Genomic DNA, 25,995 nt, shown 5'->3' with positions numbered 1-25,995 from the left:
GTGGAGGGATATATATAGCATCCATACAAAATCTAACCATTACACACAATTTACCAAACTCGGTGGGACCGAATCGTGAAACTCGGTCATACCGATTTAGTTCATAATGTGACTGTTAGGCATTTCGGTGGGACCGATACATCAACTCGGTGGGACCGATATCGTTAGGGTTAGGGCATAACATAATCTCGGTGAGACCGATTTTGGTAATAGACAGACAGAGAGTTGGTCAGGCAAACTTGGTGTGACCGATTCGCTCATCTCAGTTGGACCGAAACGTTACGAAAGGGAAACAGAGAGTTTGCATTGCAATCTTGGTGGGACCGATCGCTTATCTTGGTTTGACCGAAATGTTACGAAGGGAAACAGAGAGATTACAATCCCATCTCGGTGAGACCGAGATCCCTATCGGTGAGACCGAAAAGACTAGGGTTTCTGGCAGTGGCTATGTCAAATGAACTCGGTGGCGCCGGATAGAAAGATTCGGTAGGGCCGAGTTTGACTTTTGGTTTGGGACATATGTGGATGTGAGAAAGTGGTTGAGGGCTTTGGAGCATATCACTAAGCACTTTGAGAAAGCAAGCCATTAAGCAACACCTCATCCCCTCTTAATAGTATTGGCTTTCCTATGGACTCAATGTGATCTTGGATCACTAAAAGTAAAATGTAGAGTCTTGTGCTTTGAGCTTGAGCCAATCCTTTGTCCTTAGCATCTTGAAGGAGTTCCACATCCTCTAGTCCATGCCACTCCATTGTTGAACTTATCTGAAACATACTAGGTAAGAGTATTAGTCCAACAAGAGATATGTTGACATTAATTACCAAAATCACCCAGGGAGCACTTATGATTTCAATCTCCCCCTTTTTGGTAATTGATAGTAACATACATCAAAGCTTTAGATAAAGATATGGAGAATAACAAGTAAAGCTTTGGAAACACATGTATGCATAGCCTCCCCCTAGATGTATGCAAACATGTAAATATGGAATATAGGAGCATGCGAATGCATAAGCATGACAGAGTAAGCAATGTGTTACATGTATCTTGGCTATATGCATCAGAGAAAATGATGTGAATATAGGAAATGTACCTTCATGCTCATGAGTCCTTCTTGCAAACAGTATGTACATCAGTAAGAAATCCTCATACACATGACTGTGATGCATATACTTACCTTGTGGTCTTGAGTTGGCTTAGGAAGGAATGAACCTGCGTAAACAAGGTTAGGTAACACAGATACACCTACTAGCCAGAGCAAACAAAAGAAATGACAAGAGTACCAAGACTGGGATGACATGTAGAGAGTGAGTACTGAGTACCCCATTGGATATAGACATGTCCCCAAAGGTAAAGATGTGCAATGAATTCAAGGATTTCCTTCCCTTAGATGTCTTTCTCCCCCTGAATCTAGCATGGGATACTGGGAGAAGATAGGGAACATAAAATCAGAGCAAAGAAAAGAAAGAGAGCTAATGCAAACAATCAAATATGAACATGTCTTTCCCCTCTTAAAGACATGTGACTTCTCTCCTCTTGAACACCAAGCATCTGGGGTCTTTTGAAGTGATACTCATGTCTCATTGTAGAAGAACTCCCCCCCTTAGTATTCTCTCCCCCTATAGAAATGATTAAGCTTTAATGTGATCTCTCTCTCTCTCCCTTTGACATCAATTTCCAAGAAGGGTTCTTCTGGATTTTTGTTACAAATGGGTTTGGTCCTTGAGTCACAGAACAAAGCATCAAGTCGAATGTGATGCTGGTAGAGGACAAGAATCATTGAGTGGAGCTAGATAAAAAAGAATGCAGGAACAAGTGGCAAGCTGTCTTTCCTGCAGTGAAATCCATGGCACCAAGTTGTGTGCTTCGGTTGCACCGAAAGAATTCAGTTGGACCGAAAACGACAGACCGGTGTGACCGAGTTCATCACAGAGAAAACACTTGTCACCTCAGGTCACTAGTCAAGTAAGATCTCACAAGGATTTGCAAGGAATTAACTGAAAGATTTGCAAAGAATTGGATGCAGGGAATGCAGAACAAAAAAGAAACAGAAAAGAAATCTAGATGAAGTTTTTTTCTTTTTTTTGAAAGGGGAAACAAATATGCATGAGACAAATGCAAGAGCGCAGAAAAGAACACAAGATAACTTCATCTAGAATTGGTCGGCGACAATGTCACCTATGTTAGAGTATATTGACTTAGGAGTCAAGTGAGATCACTTGATCATAGGTCATACTCATCGTTTAAGCTCAAAATGGGGTTACCATTTTTTGTTTAAGCATTTTGATGTATTCACATCTTGTTGAGTTGCTTTGACTCATGACTTGGAGTAAAGCTTCTCTAAGATGGAATAACATACCTTGGGTGATGGTGTTGGTCGTGATCATGTAGTTGAACTTATGTGGGTTGCTCAAGGTTGATGTAGCTCATCAAGAGTTGGGAGCTCCACTTGGAATTTGAGTTCATCTACCTACATGGGTTAGTCTTGCAAGGAAGAGCACTTGTGTATCCAAAATGACAATCATAAAACTCAATATAGAATTTGTCAAAGGATATGTTTGAAGGGTTTCGTGCTTCCTTGTCTTCAACCACCATTGTGTAGAGACTTGGTGATGTATAAATTTGCTCAAGATGTGAGTGGGTTGCAATCTCATAGATTTAGATTCATTCAAGTACCTACAAGGGTTAGATAGCATGCAAGGGTGCAAATATATCCAAGACATATAAATAGCAACATGAAAGAAATATCAAGTTTTAGTCAAAGGCTCATGACTTGCATGTATCCAAATGGAGTTCCTACTCCAAGTTTGAAGCATGAATGATGTTCAATTCACCTGTCAAACGGAAAAAGACTTTCTCATCAAGAGGTTTGGTGAATATATCTGATTAAGATCAATGTCCCCTTTGGCAACGTGATCTCGAAGGAAATGATGACGAACTTCAATATGCTTAGTTCGAGAGTGTTGCATGGGATTGTGAGCAATATTGATAGCACTTTCATTGTCACAAAGCAATGGAACATGTTTCATATATATCCCATAATCCTTGAGAGTTTGGGTCATCCAAAGTAATTGAGCACAACATGAACCAGCGGCAATGTATTCCGCTTCAGCGATGGATAAGGATACCGAGTTTTGTTTCTTGGAGGACCAAGACACAAGAGATCTACCAAGAAATTGACAAGTACCCGAGGTGGACTTTCTATCAACCTTGTCCCCGGCATAGTCCGAATCGGAGTAACCAACAAGATCGAAGGAAGACGTCTTAGGATACCAAATGCCAAAATTTGGTGTGTGTATTAAGTATCTCACTATCCTTTTCACATCCTTAAGATGACATTCTTTAGGGGCCGCTTGATATCGTGCACACATGCACACACTTAGCATAATATTGAGACGAGAGGCACATAGATATAACAATAAACCAATCATGGAGCGGTAAACCTTTTGATCAACCGGTTCACCATCTTTGGTCAAATCAAGATGTCCACTAGTAGGCATGGGTGTAGTCATACCTTTGCATTCTTGCATATTGAACTTCTTGAATAAGTCCTTGGTGTACTTTGTTTGAGAGACAAAGGTACCTTCCTTAGTTTGCTTGATTTGCAAACCGAGAAAGAATTTGAGTTCACTCATCATAGACATCTCAAACTTCTCCGACATTAGCTTTCCAAACTTCTCACTAAAGTGAGGGTTAGTCGAACCAAATATAATATCATCAACATAGATTTGGCACACAAATAGTTCTCTATTAACCCTTTTAGTAAAAATAGTAGAATCATTTTTTCCAATCTCAAAGCCTTTTTCAATAAGGAACTTGGTCAAGCATTTATACCACGCTCTAGGAGCTTGTTTAAGACCATAAAGAGCTTTGTGAAGTTTGTAAACATGATTAGGTTTCTTAGGATTGACAAAGTTGGGAGGTTGCTTAACATAAACTTCCTCCTCTATTTCACCATTTAGAAAAGCACTTTTAATGTCAATTTGGTACAAAGTGATATCATGGTGATTAGCATAGGCAAGTAAGATGCGAATGGACTCAAGTCTAGCAACGGGGGCATATGTCTCACCATAGTCCATACCTTCGACTTGAGTGTAGCCTTGGGCGACAAGACGTACTTTGTTGCGAACTACTTGTCCATCTTCATCTTGCTTGTTGCGAAACACCCATTTGGTACCAATGATGTTGTGGTTGTTGTCGGGCTTCTCAACCAATGTCCAAACTTGATTTCTCTCAAAGTTGTGTAGCTCTTCATGCATGGCGTTTATCCAATCCGGATCTTCCAATGCTTCTTCAACCTTCATAGGTTCAATGCTAGAGATGAATGAATAATGTTCACAAAAGTTAGCCAAATGAGTTTTAGAGCGAGTGATTCTCCCGGTTTGGATATCATTGTAGATTTGCTTGACGAGATGGTCTTTGGCGACTCTTGCTCAAACTCATGGAAGCTTTTGCTTGGATCTGGGTGGAACATCTTCTTCATCTTGTTCTTCTTCTTGGCCTTCTTCATTGTTGACGTTGTCGTTCTCTTGTCGTGGTGGATAAGGAGGTTGTTGATGTTCATCTTGGTGTACTTCCTCGTTTTCTTCGTCTTGGTGTGTCCTACTTGTGTATGCTTCCGTATCAACTCTTGGTTCACCTTGTTGTGAGGTGGAAGCTTCCACTTGGACGGACGAGGTACTCTCCTTCACCTCCGTTGGACGAATCTTGCCAATAGACAAGTCTTGGACTGCTTCCGAAGGGTCTTTGTCTCCTACATCAATTGGCAATTGCTCTACATGCGAGCCGTTAGATTCATCAAACTTCACATCTACCGTCTCTTCAACCTTTCGGGTGAATTTATTGTAGACACGATAAGTGTGAGAGTTTGAGCCATAACCAAGTAGGAAACCTTCATGAGATTTAGGAGCAAATTTAGAACAACAATGCTTATCAAGAATGTAGCACTTTGAGCCGAATACTCGAAAGTATCCAACTTGGGGTTCGTTACTGGTGAGGAGCTCGTATGCCATTTTGTTGAGTAGCTTGTGAAGATACAAGCGATTTGCTGCATGACAAGTTGTCTCTACCGCTTCCGCCCAAAAGTGTTTTGGAGTCTTGTACTCATCAAGCATCGTTCTCGCCATCTCAATAAGAGTCCGGTTCTTCCTCTCAACAACTCCATTTTGTTGAGGTGTGTACATAGCCGAGAACTCGTGTGAAATCCCTTCTTCGTCAAGAAAGGTGTCCACATTTGCATTCTTGAACTCCGTTCCATTGTCGCTGCGAACCTTCTTGATCTTCACTTCAAATTGATTTTGGGCCTTCCTAGCGAAGTTTTTGAAGATCTTTTGGACCTGCGATTTATCATCAAGAAAGAACACCAATGTAAATCTTGAAAAATCATCAACTATAACTAGACCAAAAGAATTTCCACCGAGACTTTTGTAAGCATTGGGACCGAAAAGATCCATGTGAAGTAGCTCGAGCGGCCTCCTTGTGGTCATGATGTTCTTCACGGGATGCCTTCTTCCAACCTGTTTACCTGCTTGACAAGCGCTGCAAAGTCTATCCTTATCAAATATGACATTGTTAATGCCGAGGATATGATTACCTTTAATAAGCTTGTCAAGGTTTCGCATGCCCACATGACCTAACCATCTATGCCACAACCAACCTTTAGAAGATTTAGCAATTAAGAAAGTTCTAGGTTGAGCCTTTTTAGTGAAATCAACAATGTAAAGATCACCTCTACGTATACCGATAAAGACCATTTTATGACTGTCTCTTCGAAACACTTGGCAATCTACTTCAGTAAATAGGACATTGAAACCGAAATCAGCAAGTCTAGATACTGAAAGTAAATTGTACCCAAGAGATTCAACGAGCATGACGTTTTGTATGGAGCTATCATGTGAGATGGCCACCTTACCGAGGCCAACCACCTTACCCTTTGAGTTATCACCAAAAGTGACATACTTTCAAGGGCCGTCGTTTTTAGCAAGCTCACGAAACATATCTTTATCTCCGGTCATGTGATCGGTACATACACTATCAAGAACCCATTCCTTTCCTCCTGCCATGTATCCCCGAAGATTTTCCATAAGACCAAAGTGTCTCATTGCATCATCAAGATCAAAGTCACTATCATCATCCTCATCATAGTATCCATGTTGAACATCGTCATGTGATGGATCAATTCCTAGAGAGGGTGATTCATTAGAATGAGTTTGACAATGATCTTCTTTATGAATTCTAATAGCTTCGGAAATAATATTGTTAATAATTCCAACATTTCCTTTAGCACGCATAAGATTTGTGAGCTCAAATAGACAATCACCAAACTTAGGATCATTGGAATTCATCTTGCTCAAGGCAATAGACTTATGGAGAATTTCATCTAGATTTTGCAAAGAATAATTTGCAAAACGTTCCTCAAGAAATTTCCATATGGTGTAGGCACACTTAAGAGTAGGCAAGCAACCTATCAAGTTTCTAGGCAAACCTCTAGTGATAAGATCAACAGTTCTAAGATTGTGAATCATGTCAATTGACTCATCAAGGGTAGGATGCATAGGATCAACATGAGGTGCACAAGGGCTAGTAATGTACTTGTTCAAATGATATTCACTGAAAATCACAAGCATCTCATTTTTCCACTCATGAAAATACTCTCCATCAAGTATAGGCACTCTATGTCTAAGACTCCCCAACGTAGACTCATCCATCTTCCTCCAATGGTGTTTAAACCAAAGCAATGGAGACCAAAGCTCTGATACCAATTGAAAGGGTCGAGAAGCTAGAGGGGGGGTGAATAGACTCTAAGTAAGAAAAGTTGCAGTTTTTAATCTCTTTAAGTTGAAGTGGAGTTTTGGCACAAGTTTTAACATTCACAATACATATCAAGCAAGCATGACAAGAGTATATGAGCAGCGGAAAGTAAAGCATGCAAATTGCAAGAATGTAAAGGGGTGGAATTGGAGTGTGCAAACGCAATTTGGAGACACGGAGATTTTTCTATCCGTGGTTCCGATAGGTGGTGCTATCGTACATCCACGTTGATGGAGACTTCAACCCATGAAGGGTAACGGTTGCGCGAGTCCACGGAGGGCTCCACCCACGAAGGGTCCACGAAGAAGCAACCTTGTCTATCCCACCATGGTCGTCGCCCACGAATGACTTGCCTCACTCGAGTAGATCTTCACGAAGTAGGCGATCTCCTTGCCCTTACAAACTCCTTGGTTCAACTCCACAATCTTGACGGAGGCTCCCAAGTGACACCTAACCAATCTAGGAGACACCACTCTCCAAAAGGTAACAAATGATGTGTTGACGATGAACTCCTTGATCTTGTGCTTCAAATGATAGTCTCCCCAACACTCAATTCTCTCTCACAGAATTTGGATTTGGTGAAAAGATGATTTGAGTGGAAAGCAACTTGGGCAAGGCTAGAGATCAAGATTTATGTGGTAGGAATGGGATATCTTGACCTCAACACAAGTGTAGATGGTTCTCTCTCAGAAAATGTATGTTGGAAGTGTAGGCATGTTCTGATGGCTCTCTCCATGAATGAAGAGTGGGTGGAGGGGTATATATAGCCTCCACACAAAATCTAACCATTACACACAATTTACCAAACTCGGTGGGACCGAATCGTGAAACTCGGTCAGACTGATTTAGTTCATATGTGACTGTTAGGCATTTCGGTGGGACCGATACGTCAACTCGGTGGGACCGATATCGTTAGGGTTAGGGCATAACGTAATCTCGGTGAGACCGATTACACAAACTCGGTGAGACCGATTTTGGTAATAGACAAACAGAGAGTTGGTCAGGCAAACTCGGTGGGACCGATTCGCTCATCTCGGTTGGGCCGAAAAGTTACGAAAGGGAAACAGAGAGTTTGTATTCCAATCTCGGTGGGACCAATCGCTTATCTCGGTTTGATCAAAATGTTACGAAGGGAAACAGAGATATTAAAATCCCATCTCGGTGAGACCGAGATCCCTATCGGTGAGACCGAAAAGACTAGGGTTTCTGGTAGTGGCTATGTCAAATGAACTCGGTGGCACCAGATAGAAAGATTCGGTAGGGCCGAGTTTGACTTTTGGTTTGGGACATATGTGGATGTGAGAAAGTGGTTGAGGACTTTGGAGCATATCACTAAGCACTTTGAGCAAGCAAGCCATTAAGCAACACCTCATCCCCTCTTAATAGTATTGGTTTTCCTATGGACTCAATGTGATCTTGGATCACTAAAAGTAAAATGTAGAGTCTTGTGCTTTGAGCTTGAGCCAATCCTTTGTCCTTAGCATCTTGAAGGGGTTCCACATCCTCAAGTCCATGTCACTCCATTGTTGAACTTATCTGAAATATACTAGGTAAGAGTATTAGTCTAACAAAAGATATGTTGACATTAATTACCAAAATCACCCAGGGAGCACTTGTGCTTTCACCACCGCCTGCCAGGAAGGTAATGTAGGGGTCACCGTGCCAACCACTCTGTCAGAGCATCTCCAACAAGCGCGCGGTTGCGCGACGCACTAAAAAGCTTTTACGGCGCCGAAATAGCGATTTCGCGCGCAGGAAGGGTTGGTTGCTTTTCCTGGCACCGTAAATTTTGGCGTGCCGCTGTAGCGCTTCACCGGGCATTGTAAAATACAGCGCGCGACCAGCCGGCACTTGGACAAAAATTGAAACAACACATATGAAACAACACATAGTTCAAATTCATACGAAACATGACATAAATTCAAGTCCAACACCACAAGCTAGTTCATACGATGCAAATAAAACTAGATAAAACGATGGTTCTAGATAAAACGATGCAAATAAACTAGATAAAAACTACTCCTCCTCATCCTCCTCAGTGGTGTAGTCCGACGACGTAAATGCGTCGGTCCATCAAGGATCGTCCTCGTCCTAGGTCGACGCACGTCCCAGGTCGCACTGGGCTTCCGCCAGTGCCTTTCGCTCACGCTTGTCCGCCCGACGTGTGACTCGCTTCGGCCTCCTCTGCACCCAGAACTCGTTCTCGGCGACGACATCTTGCTGGAAGTGCTCGCGCCACACCGCCATGGCGTGCTCATCCGCCTCGGCAACGAGGAGGCGGCGCTCCCGCCTCCGCTGGATGCGGCGATCCTCGTCGGTGATTAGCCGCGGGGGAGGCGTGAGTTCCTGCGCTTGCTCGCGCGTTCGAGAAGTTCATATGCGCCTATGGCCTTCTGAGGCGCCACGCCGCCGCGTCGTACGTGCGGGCGGCCTCTTGTGCGGTCTCGAACTTTCCGAGCCCGATGCATGTACCACCGGAGCGGATCTCCGCGTAATACATGCCGGAGGGGCGGAGACGGACGCAGCGGTAGCCTGAGGTGCTCCGGGGGCGCGCCGGCATGGTGGCGAGGGGGGAGGCGCGGCGACGGCGGGGCACCGGAAGAAGCGAGGAAGAAGGCGAGGCGAGAAGATGGCGGTTTGCGGGCGCCCGCGCGCGGCTTTTATCAAGCACGTTGGACGACACGTGCCAAAACTGCCGGGCGCGATGCCGCTTTTCCGCCCGCGTTCTTATTTTTTTTTACGCGTCTATTGGAGCTCGCCAAATGGCCATGCGCATACTAAAATGTTGTTCTTTTTGCAGCGCGAGTACTCTACCTCCCCATTGGAGATGCTCTCAGTGTATGTGTGGTCATTTGTACAGCACACCCGTGAGTCCAGCAGTCCAAAAATTTTGCACTTTCTGGGGTTTAACTGAACCCCCATGCCCCACGTCAGAGCCTCATGGCCGTCGCCGTCGACGTCCGCGGCTCCATCCAGCTCCTCCGCACCTGCGGCGCCGTGGCCGGCCAGCAGCTGCACCAGGTCCTCCTCAAGTCCGGCCACGTCCCGTCCTCCCTCCCGCCCTCCAACTCGGTCCTCCTCATGTACGCCCGTTTCTCTCCGACCCACCGCCGCGACGCACTGCGATTGTTCGACGAAATGCCCGGCAGGAACTGCTTCTCCTACAACTCCCTCGTCACCGCCCACCTCAACTCCCGGGACCACGCCGAGGCGCTCAGTCTCTTCCGCTCCATGCCGGAAAGGAACAACTTTTCGTGGAACGCAGTGATCACAGGCATGGTCTCTGCAGGGGATTTGGACACCGCCCGCAGTCTGCTGGACGAGATGCCCGTCAAGGATGCTGTGGCTGTCAACGCTGTTATGCATAGGTATGTCCGGTGCGGCCGTGTGGATGAGGCGTTTGCTTTGTTCAGAGAGATTGGTTCGGCACGCGGTGGTGCAGCGGACTCCTCGCCGTGCAATGATCTTTTTGTGCTTGCTACGGTTGTTGGTGCTTGTGCTGACCGGATGAAGTACAATTTTGGGAGACAAGTGCATAGTCGAATGGTGACTGCCAAGATTGAACTGGATTCGGTTTTGAGTTGCGCATTGGTGGACATGTACTGCAAGTGTGGGGATGTGGACTCTGCTCGGCGTGTCTTTGATGGTTTAGCACAGATTGACGAGTTCTCTGTTTCTGCCCTGGTCTATGGCTATGCTTCCCGTGGACAGCTAAACAAGGCGTTACATATTTTTGATAGGGTGGAGAACCTCAACATTCTTTTGTGGAATTCTCTCATCAGTGGCTGTGCATTTGCCTGCCTTGGAGATGATGCTTTTGCTCTTTTTGTAAGGATGATGCGGTCAGATGTGTTGCCTGATTCTTCAACGTATGCCAGCGTTCTGAATGTTTGTGGTTTTTCAGGAATGCTCAAGTCTGGGCAGCAGATACATGGGTGTGGTCTAAAGAGTGGGACTGTCAATGACATGATAGCAGCAAGCGCTCTCATTGACTTCTACTCAAAATGCACCCTCTGGGAGGATGCTTGTCGAGCTTTCAGTGAGCTTAGGTTTCACGATACTGTGGTGCTCAATTCAATGATCACCGTGTACTCAAACTGTGGGCGGATAGAAGAGGCGAAAAGAGTTTTTTCGATGATCACTAGCAAGAGTGTCATATCATGGAACTCTTTGGTTGTTGGGTTGAGCCAGAATGGACATGCAATTGATGCCATGGAGCTGTTCTGCAAGATGCATCGCCTTGGCGTGCGGCTCGACAAGGTTGCTATAGCTAGTGCTCTGAGTGCATCAAGTAATATTTGCTCCATAAGTTTTGGGGAGCAGATTTTTTCTCTTGCTACTGTTCTTGGCTTGCAGTCTGACCATGTTGTAGCCTCTTCAGTCATCGATCTGTATTGCAAATGTGGCAACTTGGCCAATGGTTGCAAAATTTTCGATGGAATATACAAGCCCGACGAAGTCATGTGGAACTCAATGCTAATTGGTTATGCTTCCAACGGGCATGGACGCAAGGCACTAGAACTCTTGGAGCTGATGAGAGTTAGCGGTGAAAGACCAACCGAACGGACATTTGTTGGTGTCCTTTCCGCGTGCTGCCACTCTGGACTTGTGGAAGAAGGACTGACATGGTTTAAGAAAATGCAGGAGGATTTCTGTCTGATTCCATCAGCTGAGCATTATGCATGTGTGACTGACCTGTTAGTCCGGGCAGGTCGGCTAGATGAAGCAGTTGAGTTCATCGAGAATATGCCCTTTAAAGCCGATACAGTAAGTTGGACTACAGTTGTTGGTGGTTGCAGAGCTCAGGGCAATGAGGCTCTGATCAAGAAGATGTCAAAGAGACTGAAGCAGATGGAGGAATCAGGATCACCACATTCCAGTCTGTATGTGCAGCTGTCCAGCGTGCTCGCTGCTAAAGGGGATTGGGCCAAATCAGCTGAAATGAGGGGTATGATGCGTGAGAGAAGAATTGCGAAAAATCCTGGTTGCAGTTGGATTGACAGTTAGAAATTATGTTTTGATCAGCTGTTGTGTTGGAAATTGTAGGAGCATGTTGTTTCTGCATTTATCTCAGAGAAGTTGTTTTCCCACCGCAAACCATCTCTGTAAACAGATGAGCCAGAAACAAATTTTGCTGCTGGAAAAACACAAACAAAGACACACCTAGAAACGTTGCCGTCTCTATACAAACTGATTCTTTAAATTTTACTAACCACAAATAAACTCCAGTGGGGAAGATCTTGCTCTACGTTTGCTCTATTGATTACCCAGAACCTGAAAAATTGGAGGAACCAGGTTCTGGTTAGCAGTAAGAAATCTGCAGGTAATTCTTTTCTAAAACGATTTTTTTCCCTCACTGATACCATTTTTCTGCTGTCAGTACTACAGGTAGGCTGGATGACATTCCAGTTGGATACTGGTTGGAATGACTATTTTGGGCAAACAAGCAGCCAATTTAACTATCCGAATGCTCTAGGAGACAAACGGTCCAAAATAATAATTCACATATTAGATGAGAGAAACCAAGATTAATTTTACATTTTTCTTTTCTAGTGGTTTTTTTAATGTTGTAAAATGAGTTTTCATTTGCAATCTCAGATCAGAAATCCTTGAGTCAATGAAAAATTATATCCACCTCTTAAATTGTTTATGGAGAAAGAAAGTGCAGTCTGAAGCCACCCACGGTCAGTTCTTTTATTGCTGTTCCAAAAACTGAACGGAGTACCCCGTCATTCAGATTGCAAGAAAAGTATCCCGGGACCTGGGGCAATCTCTCTATTGAGATGAACCTACGAACGGAATCCGGACATATCAAGTTTCATAATCGTTGTAAATTCAGAAGATGCATTTGAATATTGAGACACGACTAACTTCACCCTCATGATCCAAATCTGGTGCTCCTGCTTACATAAATACACTCTTTGTTTCCCAAATATTTAAACTGCCAAAACGTCTTACATTCAAAAACAGAGGTACTTCCTTGGATCTAAATTAATCATCGTTGATTTACTACTACCTCTGTCCTGATTATTGGTTCCTTCGTATTTCGTGTCAAATTTTGACCTCAGATTTTACTAACAAAATGTTAATGCATGTCATTAAAAATTATATCGTTGGCTTTGTATTCGAACATACTTTCCCATGACATTATTTTTGCTATGTATAACTTATATTTTATTAGTTAAAATCATGATCAAACTATGAACCTAAATACGAGAGGACTAATAGATAGCACTCACTCCATTTCACAATATAGTGCGCCCGCGCTTCTCAAGATCTGGTGCTGCCGCCGCAGTCGGTTTGGTTGGTTAAATTTATGGTCAAACTTAACTTAGAACTGAAAACGCGACGCATTATATTGTGCTGTCTCGTTGGTTAAATTTATGATCAAAATTAAATTTTAAAAAATAAAGACGCACTATATTGTGAAACCGAGGGAGTATAAATTGGATGGAGGAGTGGTACATATGCTTCCAAAGTTGTAATTTGGGAGGGACACCTGTGTTTGTTTTCCTTATAACAACCACGGAAAGGAAAACCACTCTGTCTTCCAGGATAGTTCTTCAGCTCACAGCCTTAGATTCTGCTTCTCTTTCTTTCAATTTCTTGTCAGGTCTATGTAATGCTTGATGTACTCTGTCAATGAGCTGAATGAAATTGGCACCTGTTGGTGCCTTCTCTTGTTCAAAAAAAAAGGAAAACCACTCACGAGCAGTACAGCACCGGTGCCTAGAACTAGACTAGGCCCCACCACTCTCTTGACTGCCGTGCCGTCAGCTCCATCACTCTACCACTCGTCTTGTCTTGTCAAGCAGAGCAAACAGAAGCAGCATATATGCACACCGTGGGAAGAAAAAGGGGAAGTAGCATAGAGCAGCGGAGGCGGAGGAGAAGGGATCCATGGGGAACATCCTGAGGTCCCTTCAGCCCCAGCAGCAGCAGCAGCAGGAACCTCTGGATCCCCATGGCCTCGCGCCGGACGCCGCCGCCATTGCCGCCCTGACGCGCGACCTCGGCAGCTTTGAATCCTCATCCATGATAACACACTCGTCCCTGTCAGCATGCATGCATGAATGGTGGTCACTCCATCACAAATCATAGGATTATTCACTGCGTAGTGTGTGCTGGGAGAAGGCCTTTGGCGTGTGATATCCTGTGCATGTGTACATGCGCGTGTCTCTCTCTCTCTCTCTCTGTGCGCGCGCGCGTGTGTAAATTTGGGGTTTGGGGGTGAGAATAGAAGAAATCATGGAGGTTGTGTGTCACTGTAGCTTCTGTCAATCTTTGCCTTTTCTACTGGTACCATTCAAAGGTTTTTGACCCAACACCGCAAGCAAATTTTGCCTCCTGGATGAACTAATCAACTGTTTCTGAGGCTAGCTAGAGCAGCAATTGCATTATTTTCCACTAAGCTTTGGTCATTTTGGTGAGGGAAAAGTTTCAGACCTCAACACTTATTTTCAGTACACGATTCCACTTCTGTCCCTCGGACCAATGCATGTGCATGTGTATATACTGGACTTGAGGCAGTATGCCACATTGCCGCTACTAGCAATTTCTATGAGCGCTCACCTATTTTTATTCTTTAACATTCTGATGACGCATCAGGCAAGCTCAATGTTTTACCTCCTCTTATCCTATGATGTGGCGTGCATCTTCGGATGCAGAGGCTCCGAGGCTGGGCTCTCTTTCATTATCTAAAAATGCACACATGGAATTTTATGTTTCATATTTTAGGTTCCGGAAGGGCTCGGACAGCACGTCACTTCGTCCAAGAAAGCACAGATTAATTGGTAAGGGGTAGCTTCAAAAGGCTGTTTTTGTAGAAAAATAATAATAAATATTTATTCATGTGGTGTGCCTGTTGATATAAAAGTTTGTTTGAGTTTAGTAGAATTAATAAAGCCACCTATGGTTGTTAGAAAACAGGAAGTTCCGGTACTGACTTAGATTTTATAAGTTCTCGGTTTCAGAATGACTTTAAATTTCTTCCAATCCAAATGTTTCTTACTCTTCGTATTATAAGGTGCTCAATACTTATGTAAACATAGAACACACCGTACTTTTAAATGGTAAAACAAGAGCAGAACAAACTTGCAAGCAAATTGGTGTCCTATTAAAAAACTGAAAATTGTTAACTTGCTTGACACAGATAAAAGGAACGAAAAACAATGTTTGCAAGCAGTATAGCCAAAAATATGTAGGATTTACTTGGCGGTTTATATTGATTAATGATGCTTTGATTGTTTACTGGGTTTAATTCTGTGACATTCTTCACAAGATTGAGACTGGATTCCAAGTCCACAGTGCACACATGCTGACTTCATCTTGTTGTTTATTTGATTTATTTGTATCAGTAAGGTAAAGAACAAGAGGGATAGTACTTGATAGATCGTACTGGCAACTTTTTTTTTCAAAAGTACATCCTACTAGCAACAATTGGTATATGATACACTTATTTTGACTTAAACACTTTGATCTTTTAATTTACACGAGAACAGGTACAAGTGTATTTTGGAAGCATACAGGAACGCAACCCCACCGAGAACACCAGCAGAGGCTGCCCAGCTAGTTGCGACAGCCCTAAACTGGATCCCAAGAGTTGATTTGGAGGTAATTCGTCTCTCTTGGATCCAAAAATAGTTCAGCGGGAGTGTGTAAGGGAATGATGCAAGGATCAATTGTCTTATTTGTGTGCGTGGGATCTGGCATATATAGCTACAAGTTTGCAAACTTTGTTAAAAATATTTTTTTCACACTAGTATCAATTTTGTGTGTATAATCCAAAACGATAAACCCAAGAAATGTTAGCGTATGTATTTTGTAGCATCTCTTGTATGTATTTTTGTGACCGAGTCAGCCACGCCTGGCCTGCGTGCCACCATTGTAGGGGCGTTTGGCAACTCCACACTTTCATATATGTTGTACTCTGTAACACCTGCGATTAATCAATGAGAATAGTTTTCAACTTGGTATCAGATATCCAGTCCCATGGCCGAGCCCGACTCCTCCTCCTTCGCGGCTCCCCGCTCCGGCACCTCCCCGCCCGCGCTCTCCTTCACGGCGCCCGTCGCCCACACCGCCTCGGCCACCTCCGCGGCTTCCTCGCCGCCGTTCATCTTCGGGACCAGCCCATCTCCCTCTCTGGGCACCACCGGTTCTTCCGGATCTCAATTCGCCCCTCTTTTCACCTCCGCTCCGTCGGCTCCTGCGCCATCGGCGGCATCTCGCCACCCCATCTTCTCCGACCACATCACGTACCACATCAAATTTCTCCTCAACCCGGCCGACCACAACTACCACAAGTGGAAGTCCTTCTTCCTCATGGTGCTGATCCGTTACGGCGTCCATTTTCTCATTGAGCACCCGCTCCCCCCCAACGCCGACGCCTCCTACCACTAGCTTGATGCCCACGTCGCTCTCTGGATCTACGCCACTCTCGCGGACCCCATGGTCGACCACGTCGTCGGCGCCACCACCACCTATGCCCTCTGGAAAAAGATCCGCGACTTCTTCCTCGCCAATCGCGCTGCTGGGTACATGATTCTCAACCGGCAATATCGCAATCTCAAGCAAGGCGATCTCCCTGTGGCCGAATATGCGCGTCGTATGAAGCTCCTCACCGATGGCCTGGCGGACATCGACCACGCCGTCACCGAGACCGATCTCTCCACTCAGTTTCTCCACGGCCTCGACACCATCCGCGTCGTCCTCGGTGACCAGGGCCTCCCATTCGACACCGTCCTTTCACGGGTGGTTCTGGCCGAGGAGTCTTAGGCGCAGCGCGCCGCCGAAGAAAGCGCTTCGGCCTTCGCCCTTTCTGGCGGTGACCGCGGCCCGGCCAGCGGCTCTGGCTCCGGCTCGCGCGGCTCAGGTGATCGCCCCCCGAGCGGTTCCTCCTCCGACCGGCCTCACTCTGACCGTGCCCCGGCCCCTCCCGCACAGCCGCACTATGATCGCAGTCGCAGTGATCGTGGCCGCGGACGTGGCCGAGGACGCGGCCGTGGACGCGACGACTACTCTGCGCGCGGTCACCAGGCGCCCCAGCCGGCGCCCTTCACCGGGTACTTCGCCCCGTATGGCATGGCGCTCCCGTCGTCGCGCAACGGCTGGGTTCCTCCCAACACCGCTGGTGTTCTCGGCCCCAGTCTGGGTGCCCATGCTCAGGCCTACAACATGTACCCGCCGACGCCTCCATCGCCGTACTACCCACCTCCGCAGCCATCGTGGGAGCACCTCGCCATGCTGAACGCCGCCTACAGCAACTCCGGCTTCCCCCACAACCCTGCCCCCGAGTGGTACATGGACAGCGGCGCCTCCTCGCACGTGACCGACACCCAAGGTAACTTGACCATGTCTCGTTCTTCATTAAAGCGTGTCCCTTCTTCTATTCTTGTCGGCAATGGACAACAGCTTCCGGTAACAGCCACTGGCTCCACCACCCTCACCCCTCACGATTTTCGCCTCATGACATCCTCGTTTCCCCTACCGTCGTCACTAGCCTAATTTCAGTTCGCAAATTCACTACTGACAACTCATGCTCTGTTGAATTTTTTCCCTGTGGTTTTTTTGTGAAGGATCTACGCACTCGGAGAACTCTCATGATCTCCGCTAGCACCGGCGATCTCTACCCCTTCACCGGCACCACTCCATCCAGGACGACGGCTCTCCTCACCACCTCATCGGATGTGTGGCATCGCCGCCTTGGTCACCCCGGCGCACATAGCTTTTCCTCCCTACATCATGATTTTCTTGCTGGTTGTAATAAAGAGCCACATACTCCATGTAGTGCTTGTCAATTAGGTCGCCAGCCATGTCTTCCCTTTCCTTCGTCTACTAGTAGAACTTTTTCTCCTTTCGACTTAATTCATTGTGATCTATGGACATCACCGGTTGTAAGCTTTTCAGGCTATCAATATTATCTTGTCGTGTTGGATGATTACACACATTTCTCCTGGACTTTTCCCCTACGCAATAAATCCGACACCTCCACCATCCTACAATGCTTCTTTGCCTTCGTGCAAACACAATTTCACGTGCTCATTAAAAGCATGCAATGCGATAATGGTGGTGAGTTCATCAACACATCCCTCCGTTCATTTTTCTCCTCACATGGCATTGCTTACCGCCTCTCCTGCCCTCATACCTCTCCACAAAACGGCAAGGCCGAGCGCCTCATTCGCACGACGAACGACATCATCCGCACACTACTTATCCAAGCAAACCTCACCCCACCCTTTTGGGTAGAAGCCCTCCACACGGTCACCTACTTGCTCAACCGGCGCCCTTCTCGTGCCATTCACTCCCACACTCCCTACTTCCTTCTCCACGGCGTCCACCCGAACTACGATCATCTCCGGGTTTTGGGTGCTTATGCTACCCCAATTTGTATGCCACCTCCGCTCACAAGCTTGCTCCCCGCTCCACTCGGTGCATCTTCTTAGGTTATCCCCTAAAACACAAAGGATACAGGTGCTACGACCTTGCATCACGCCGCGTCATCGTCTCTCGCCACGTCGTTTTTGACGAAACCACGTTTCCGTATCAGCCTGCCACATCTTGGCACGAGAAGCCCCTCTCCACAGAACATCCCCATGCAGATAACTCCAACCCGCTGCCCTCCCTGGATCCCGCGCCGATCCCACCAGCCAATCCTCCCCCACCTCCTGATCCGCACGCGATCCCACTCACCGGGCCCCACTGTATCCCACCTACCCCCACTGGCTCTGCGCCTCCACCCGATTCGCCCACCCCCACCAGCCCGTCGCTTTCCCCGGGCCCAGCCGATTCACTCGCAGCTACCAGCCCGTCGCTTTCTCCGGGCCCAGGCTCGTCTCCCGCACCACCCAACCACGCGGCTCGCTCGCACTCGCCCCACACCTCGTCCGGTGGACCCGTCTCGCCTCCCGCGCCTGTCTCCCGCACGACCGCGTCTGCCTCCTCTATTGCCCCCGAATCCGCCTTGGATCCAATGCCCTGCACTGCGCCAGGGCCCAACGAATCCACCTCCGAATCCGCGCCAACCACACCCAACCAGCCACGTCTGCCCCGCCATGCCATTCCAGTACAACCACCCCACAATGCACACCGCATGTCCACTCGAGCCAAAACCGGTTTTCTTATGCCCAAACGCCTTTTCCTCGCGGACACCACTACTCCTTCCATGTCACCCATCCCATCCACATACAAATCTGCACTCAAAGACCCCCATTGGCGACAAGCCATGCTAGAAGAGTACAATGCTTTAATGAACAACTTTACTTGGTCTTTGGTGCCTAAGCCTGCAGGTGTCAACGTGGTCACGGGCAAGTGGATTTTTCGCCATAAGTTCCACTCGGACGGTTCTTTGGCTCGATACAAGGCACGATGGGTCGTTCGCGGTTTCACTCAGCAAGAGGGCGTTGATTATGGCGAGACATTCAGCCCGGTTGTCAAACCGGCAACCATTCGCGTGGTTTTGAGCCTTGCTACTTCTCACTCATGGCCCATACATCAGCTCGATGTGAAGAACGCCTTCCTTCATGGCGATCTTCATGAGACGGGGTACTGTTCTCAACCTGTGGGGTTTGTCGACTCCTCTCGACCGGACCACGTTTGCCATCTACGCAAGTCTCTCTACGGCCTCAAACAGGCCCCCCGCACTTGGTTCCTTCGGTTCCAAGCATATCTTCTCTCCCTCGGGTTTCGCGCCACAAAGAGTGATTCCTCACTCTTTGTTCTTCACCATGGCGCCTCTATTGCATATTTGTTGGTCTACGTAGATGATATCATTCTCATGGCAAACACTCCCACCACACTACATTCCGTTATAAACTCGCTCAAACGCGAGTTCTCCATGACCGATCTCGGTGCTCTCCATCATTTTTTGGGCATCAATGTCACCCCCAACACGTCCGGTATCTTCTTGTGCCAACAACGGTACACTCTAGAGATTTTGGAACGAGCCAAGATGCTTAACTGCAAGTCCGTTTCAACGCCTGTTGACACCAGCTCCAAGCTATCCTCTCATGCTGGCCAGCCTCTCTCTAACCCCACACTATACTGCAGCCTTGCCGGAGCCCTACAATATCTCACCCTCACACGTCCAGATATTGCCTATGCCGTCCAACAGGCCTGCCTCTTCATGCATGACCCTCGCGACACTCATATGCAGCTCGTGAAGTGGATCCTTCGCTACCTCCGGGGTACCTCTCACTACGGACTTCAGTTATACAAGTCCTCCACCACGGATCTCATCGCTTACACTGACGCTGATTAGGCGGGGTGCCCGGACACACGGAAGTCCACTTCTGGTTTTTGTGTGTTCCTCGGATCCAACCTCGTCTCATGGTCTTCCAAGAGGCAAGCCACTATCTCCCGCTCCAGTGCCGAAGCGGAATATCGCGGCGTTGCAAATTGTGTTGCCGAGTCCTGTTGGCTGCGCCAGCTTCTCTTTGAGCTTCAACACCCGCCCACCCGAGCCACCATTGTATACTGTGACAACATAAGTGCTTCTTATCTCGCTTGTAACCCCGTTCAGCATCAGCGCACCAAGCATATCAAGATAGACTTGCACTTCGTTCGTGACACAGTGGCTCTTGGAGAGGCTCGCGTTCTTCATGTTCCATCGAGCTCTCAGTTTGCGGATGTTTTCACCAAGGGGTTACCATCACAGGTGTTCTCTGATTTTCGGTCCAGCCTGAACATCCTCCCAAATGGAGTTCCGGCTGAGGGGGGTGTTAGCGTATGTATTTTGTAGCATCTCTTGTATGTATTTTTGTGACCGAGTCAGCCACGCCTGGCCTGCGTGCCACCATTGTAGGGGCGTTTGGCAACTCCACACTCTCCATATATGTTGTACTCTGTAACACCTGTGATCAATCAATGAGAATAGTTTCCAACTAGAAATTCACTGCAGTTTGCGTTATATTTTTTCTGTTCCAAGTGAATATATATGTCATACTCACCCCACTAACAATGTTTTTCCATAAGGGTATTCTTGAATTTTACAACTTCCCGATCCCAACAAGCGCTGCAGCATCCTCAAACCAACTTCCAAGGGCACTTCCAGATGGCGTGCAGTTTGTGCTGAACACTTTGCCGGTCAGATGTGATAGACTGAAAAATATGCTTACACTGACATCAAAATATGAACAGTGCTTTACATCAGCATGGACAAATGCTGTTTCTCATAATCACTATGGTTCTCAGGTTAATGCAAAGTGCATTGGAGATGGTGATGGCTTTACTGCTTATGTTGCTGTAATGGATGATCCCAGGGAGTCAGAAAATGTACCACAAAAAGTGTATGAGATGGTGACTGAAAGGACTCAAGCACGTATCCGTAGGGATTACGACAGGGCTGATACTCTTCGAAGTACCATTGACGAAGCTGGATACAAGTATTAAAACCGTACCTTTCCATATTCCCAGTCTTTAATTATACCATAATTTACTGTAACAGGGAATGTTTCCTTTTTTAGAAAAGGAGGTTAACACCCCCTGCCTCTGCATTATTTTGATGCACACAGCCATATTTATTTATTATTTAGAGTATGACTAACATCATTTGGTACATAGAAAATCCATGAAGGAGAAAAAGATAAAAGCCACAACCGGCATATAACAGAAATCTACACACATATTCTATTATTGGACCGCCATCCAAGCTGGTTGAATGTATCCCGTGTGAACGTCTATGTTTGATATTTTATATGTAGGCTCATTAAGTTTGAATTCCATTTAAGAAGCTGAAAAAATAGTGGTGTGATTTTTCCTTAGAACTATTTTTCAATTGAGAAACGCAAGATAATAAGTCATGAAAATAAAGTTGCGTTTATGTTGACTCACAAATGTGAAACTCAGCATAAGAAACACAAGATAATAACGTTAAACCACAAAAAAAAACATTGACTTCCGCCGGAAGACAAAATTTATGCGATTAGCGCGACCCTATCAGTTTGAATTAGGTTCTTGCTTTGATTTAATCATATATTATTTGGAATCACATGGAATCATAACTTACTAATAATTTTTGTGAGCAGGATAATAATCCGTTCAGGCAGTGAGATCCTTGCAAGGAAATACCGAATCAGAATGAGGTATAATGCTGCTCTAATTTGCATCTTCAAATTCAGTAATAACGGGAAATAATGTCATGAAGTGCACAATCTTTCGCGAGTTAAAGGGGAATAGATGCACCGGAGCTGAAGATGCCGTATGGAAAGGAATCAAAGGATGCTTTGGTGAAGCTCATTGGTGGGAAAAGCAGCAGAATTTATGTGTATGAGCAGGACCAATTTGGCCGATATGTTGGCGACATCTATTGCGACAGTGTGTTCATCCAGGTGAACTAGAAACTTTCCTGTAAAAAGAGAGAGAAGCTATTCAATACCTCACATGCTTTTTAAGGCTTTGGATATCGCTTCAATCCTGATTAGAGTGATTGTGTGTGTCTCGGTCCTTCAGGAGCAGATGCTGAAGAATGGTCATGCATGGTATTTCAAAAATTATGATTCACGGCGAGAGTTTCTTGAAGTAAGAAAATCTACTACACAAAAATGTACTCGCAGAATATGTTTATATCAGCTGAAAGTTCTGTGCTTATGCTCTGATTGTGCAGTGGGAGAGAAAGGCAAGAGCTGCATGCCAAGGTTTTTGGCGTTAAATAACCCTGAGAAGCCGTGGGACTGGAGAAGAGACGAGCGCAATGGAAGACACATCACCACTGAGGTCTATTAATCATATCTTTATATGCACCGTGGGGTGTTACTTCTTCATTTTTACTTAAGTACTGCAGACTCACTTCCACTTACGCCACCATGCAAACAGACGGCCGCATGGGTAAGCATCCACTAGAAATATTACGAAAGCGCGAGAGCCTTCACACACGGCGGGCACGCACTTTATCACTGAGCGTGCACACGTGTGTGAATAAGAGCACACCATGTTCATGTGTACTCTGAATTCAGCACACCATGTTCTATGCTCACTCGGGATCAAACCTGGGTAGGGCGTGGGCATCTTCGTCCCCACCGCTATGCCACAAGCCCATGAGTATTATTTGTGAAATTTAAGTGTTGTGGTTTTCGAGGGAAAATAAAAGAAGCAGCAGCAAGATATGAGCCCTCATATTTGAAATGTTACTACAAATGCCCTAACTCCTATGAGTTACAGTAGACACTTATGCTTTCTGTTAAAACACCGAAAGGGAAGAAGTAGCAACCCAATTAAAGATGTTGAGATATGTGACTGAATCTCTAGGAGTCTTAAGTGACATACTAGAAGTTGGAATAGGTGTCAACTGATGAAAATATGTCCTTCGTAAGTAAAGCTTCCAATGTTTCAAGTTTTCTGAAGAATGAATGCAAGAAAAAAGTTAGCTTATGAAAAGAGGCTCTCGCAATAGCTGTCCTCCAACCATGTACTTCCTTCGTTTCTTTGTAGTCTGCATATAATATTTGGTCAAAGTCAAACTTTATAAAGTTTGACTAACTTTATAGGAAAAAATATCAACATCTACAATACTAAAGCTATATGGTATGAAAATTAATTTCATGATTCATCTAATAATATTGATTTCATATTGTGAATCTTGATATTTTTTTCTATAAACTTAGTCAAAGTTGACAAAGTTTGACTTTGACCAAATTTTATATGCAGACTAAAAAGAAATGGAGGGAGTAAAATATAAGATCACTCTAAATTAATTTACATGGCATATAGTTGGAGTATGGAAACATGATGGTGCAATAGCTGCTCTCTAAGCATGTAAAATATAGATAACATGGGTCTAAATCAATACTATTATCTATTTAACCGTTGGTGTGTGTAACCTGCAGTTGTTATATCCCGTTCCACTTCTTTTCACGAGTACACAGACAGATGGGCAAAGAAAACAGATCAGTTCTGTTTACCTTTGCAGCGGTTTGGCCATAAATAGGAGGAATATATACATATCTTCTGTCCCCTTAATTAGAATGCAATGCATCATTCTTTCCAATTTGTTATCAGCACAAATAGCGCTATTTTGCCCTTTTTAATCTGTTTGATGATGTATGCTTTTTGTATGCAAGTATTTTATTTGCACTGACCAAATACTGAACTTCAGCAGAAGATGTTCGCAATGGTTGCTTGGTTGGGAGCCTTGCTACTTGGAGGAAGATATTTGAAGGTAGTTTCTTTTCCGAAGGGCTTTCTTTGAATTTCCGCTGTCTCTGTTCGGGCACTATGTAGTAATACTAGAAAAAGTAATACTAGAAACACAATGGCTAATGAAGGCAAGCTTGTGAAAACCCGACTAAGGTATTGTGCAAAATCATCTCATGTATGCAGAAATTGGAGATCTTCTTATGGGAGAAGATCGTCATGGGGGCAACATCAAGTGCCTCCTAGGGGTTGCAGCAGCGCTGATCGGTTACGCCAGGTCCGGGTCGGCGAGGACCCAAATCCGGTGCCATATTCGACATCGCGAAGGCTGCTCCGCGTGCGGCGCTGTGTGTGCCGCATTCGGACATCGCGAAGGCTGCGAAGGCGTGCGGCGTTGTGTCGCTCCCGATGCTCCTCCTCGGTTGCCGCCTTGTCGGCAGCCTTCCTGGTGCGTGAGGATGTGGCTTCGCCGCCGCGACCGAGGTAGTGAAGGAGGTTGCCGCCTTGTCGGCAGCCTTCCTGGTGCGTGAGGATGTGGCTTCGCCGCCGTGATCGAAGTAGTGAAGGAGGTGGTCGCGCGCGTTGGTGATCACCGGCATGAGGACGTGGCGTCGCCGTCACCACCGAGGTAGTGAAGGAGGTGGCCGCGCACATTGGCGATCACCGGGAAGGGCGCCTCCTCCTCCATGGCGACCAGGCACCACTGGCTCTCATTGTCGACGGGGCGGGGACGGCAGCGCCACGATTCAGAGCAATCCTAGACCACTAGTTGTGCACCATTGAAGAAGAACTAGTGGTTGGGGCGCCACCCTATGGCGCCGCTTAAAAGAAAATTATGCGTATATTTTCATTTAAAAAGTATATAAGGTTCTCGCCTCCCTTTAAAAAAGTATCTCAGAACAAAAATCCTCACCTCCATCTTAAAAAAAAGAAAAAAAAGAAAAAAAATACCACCACGGCCTACCAACGAGTGCCACTTTGCATAGGCCTTCATTGAAAAAGTACGGAGTCCTCACCTCCATCTAAAAAGGAAAAAGAAGTATTTAGAAAAATTCCTATTCATCTATTTTTTTTAAAAGGTTTCTCACTACGGCCAACCAATTTGCGTCACATGGCATAGCTGAGCATAGCTGGTTGGCTGCCATTCCGGCGATGCTTAATGGGTTTAATATGTTGTGGATGCGACAAATCATCCACGGGGTGATCATAGTGGGGATCTATTTACGAGTTGGGACCTATTTACGAGATTATTGATTTATTCATGTAATATGTAGTATAGTTTAAGGCTAGTCATAGTGGGTAGTAACTTAGACTAGTAACATGCATATGTTACTAGTCTATGTTACTACCATCATAGTGGGTAGTAACATAAGTGTAGTGTCATGCAAGCCTTCATTTATTATATTGTAGACTCATTTTGCATTGGGGTGTGCTATATTACGGTAACATATTGTGTTACCACAATCACATCTCTCCTCATTAACTCCATGTCACATAAACATATATATCTTGGGTTGCGTTATGTTATTACCAAAGTTACTCCCACTATGACTAGTCTAAATCACATTGTAGAGTAGTTGTGCACGTCTTATTGCAGGGAGGTTTAAGGATAATCATCCTAATAAAGGGAGAGATAAGGTTAATTATTACTCTCTCTGTTCCTAAATATTTGTCTTTCTAGAGATTTCAAATGGACTACCACATACGGATGTATATAGACATATTTTAGAGTGTAGATTCACTCATTTTGCTCCGTATGTAGTCACTTGTTGAAATCTCTAGAAAGACAAATACTCTCTCTGTCTCAAAATTCTTGTCTTAGATTTGTCTAGATACGGATGTATCTAATACTAAAACGTGACTTGATACATTTGTATTTAGACAAATTTAAGACAAAAATTTTGGGACAAAGGGAGTACATTTGGAGGGGTGTGAAGTTAAACAAGTCAAGGCCTTTTTTGATTGAAGGAGTATTCTAGAATTTTGGAGTACTTGAATCCTATATAATTTTTTCTATGGAAGCCCTTTGGATATAGGATATAGGTCTCCAAAAACCTATA

General features: G+C 45.5%; 2 protein-coding genes across 2 annotated transcripts; both read left to right on the top strand.

Moving 5' to 3' along the window:
* The first annotated feature begins 9,591 nt into the window (after positions 1 to 9,591).
* LOC123111385 (putative pentatricopeptide repeat-containing protein At1g77010, mitochondrial) lies at positions 9,592 to 11,905 on the top strand. The gene has a single exon (XM_044532175.1). It carries the CDS (start codon positions 9,749 to 9,751, stop codon positions 11,813 to 11,815), a length of 2,067 nt encoding a protein of 688 aa, XP_044388110.1. The 5' UTR covers positions 9,592 to 9,748; the 3' UTR covers positions 11,816 to 11,905.
* A 1,643-nt stretch (positions 11,906 to 13,548) lies between these two features.
* LOC123115985 (probable staphylococcal-like nuclease CAN3) lies at positions 13,549 to 22,454 on the top strand. The gene is made up of 8 exons (XM_044537011.1): positions 13,549 to 13,845; positions 14,545 to 14,601; positions 15,310 to 15,421; positions 20,945 to 21,189; positions 21,832 to 21,888; positions 21,975 to 22,134; positions 22,256 to 22,324; positions 22,410 to 22,454. Exons 1-8 carry the CDS (start codon positions 13,709 to 13,711, stop codon positions 22,452 to 22,454), a joined length of 882 nt encoding a protein of 293 aa, XP_044392946.1. The 5' UTR covers positions 13,549 to 13,708.
* Positions 22,455 to 25,995: the final 3,541 nt, after the last annotated feature.

Source organism: Triticum aestivum, chromosome 5B (genome assembly GCF_018294505.1).
Source record: "Triticum aestivum cultivar Chinese Spring chromosome 5B, IWGSC CS RefSeq v2.1, whole genome shotgun sequence".
NCBI classification, from domain to species: domain Eukaryota; kingdom Viridiplantae; phylum Streptophyta; class Magnoliopsida; order Poales; family Poaceae; genus Triticum; species Triticum aestivum.
This window is presented reverse-complemented; position numbering and strand designations above follow the sequence as displayed.

Excerpts from the sequence above, each read along its gene's own strand:
- LOC123111385 (XM_044532175.1), top strand. The coding sequence starts at position 9,749 with ATGGCCGTCGCCGTCGACGTCCGCGGCTCCATCCAGCTCCTCCGCACC.
- LOC123115985 (XM_044537011.1), top strand. The coding sequence starts at position 13,709 with ATGGGGAACATCCTGAGGTCCCTTCAGCCCCAGCAGCAGCAGCAGCAG. Across the intron at positions 13,846-14,544 it reads AGCTTTGAATCCTCATCCAT|GGTTCCGGAAGGGCTCGGAC; the intron begins GATAACACACTC and ends TTTCATATTTTA. Across the intron at positions 21,889-21,974 it reads AAATACCGAATCAGAATGAG|GGGAATAGATGCACCGGAGC; the intron begins GTATAATGCTGC and ends CGCGAGTTAAAG.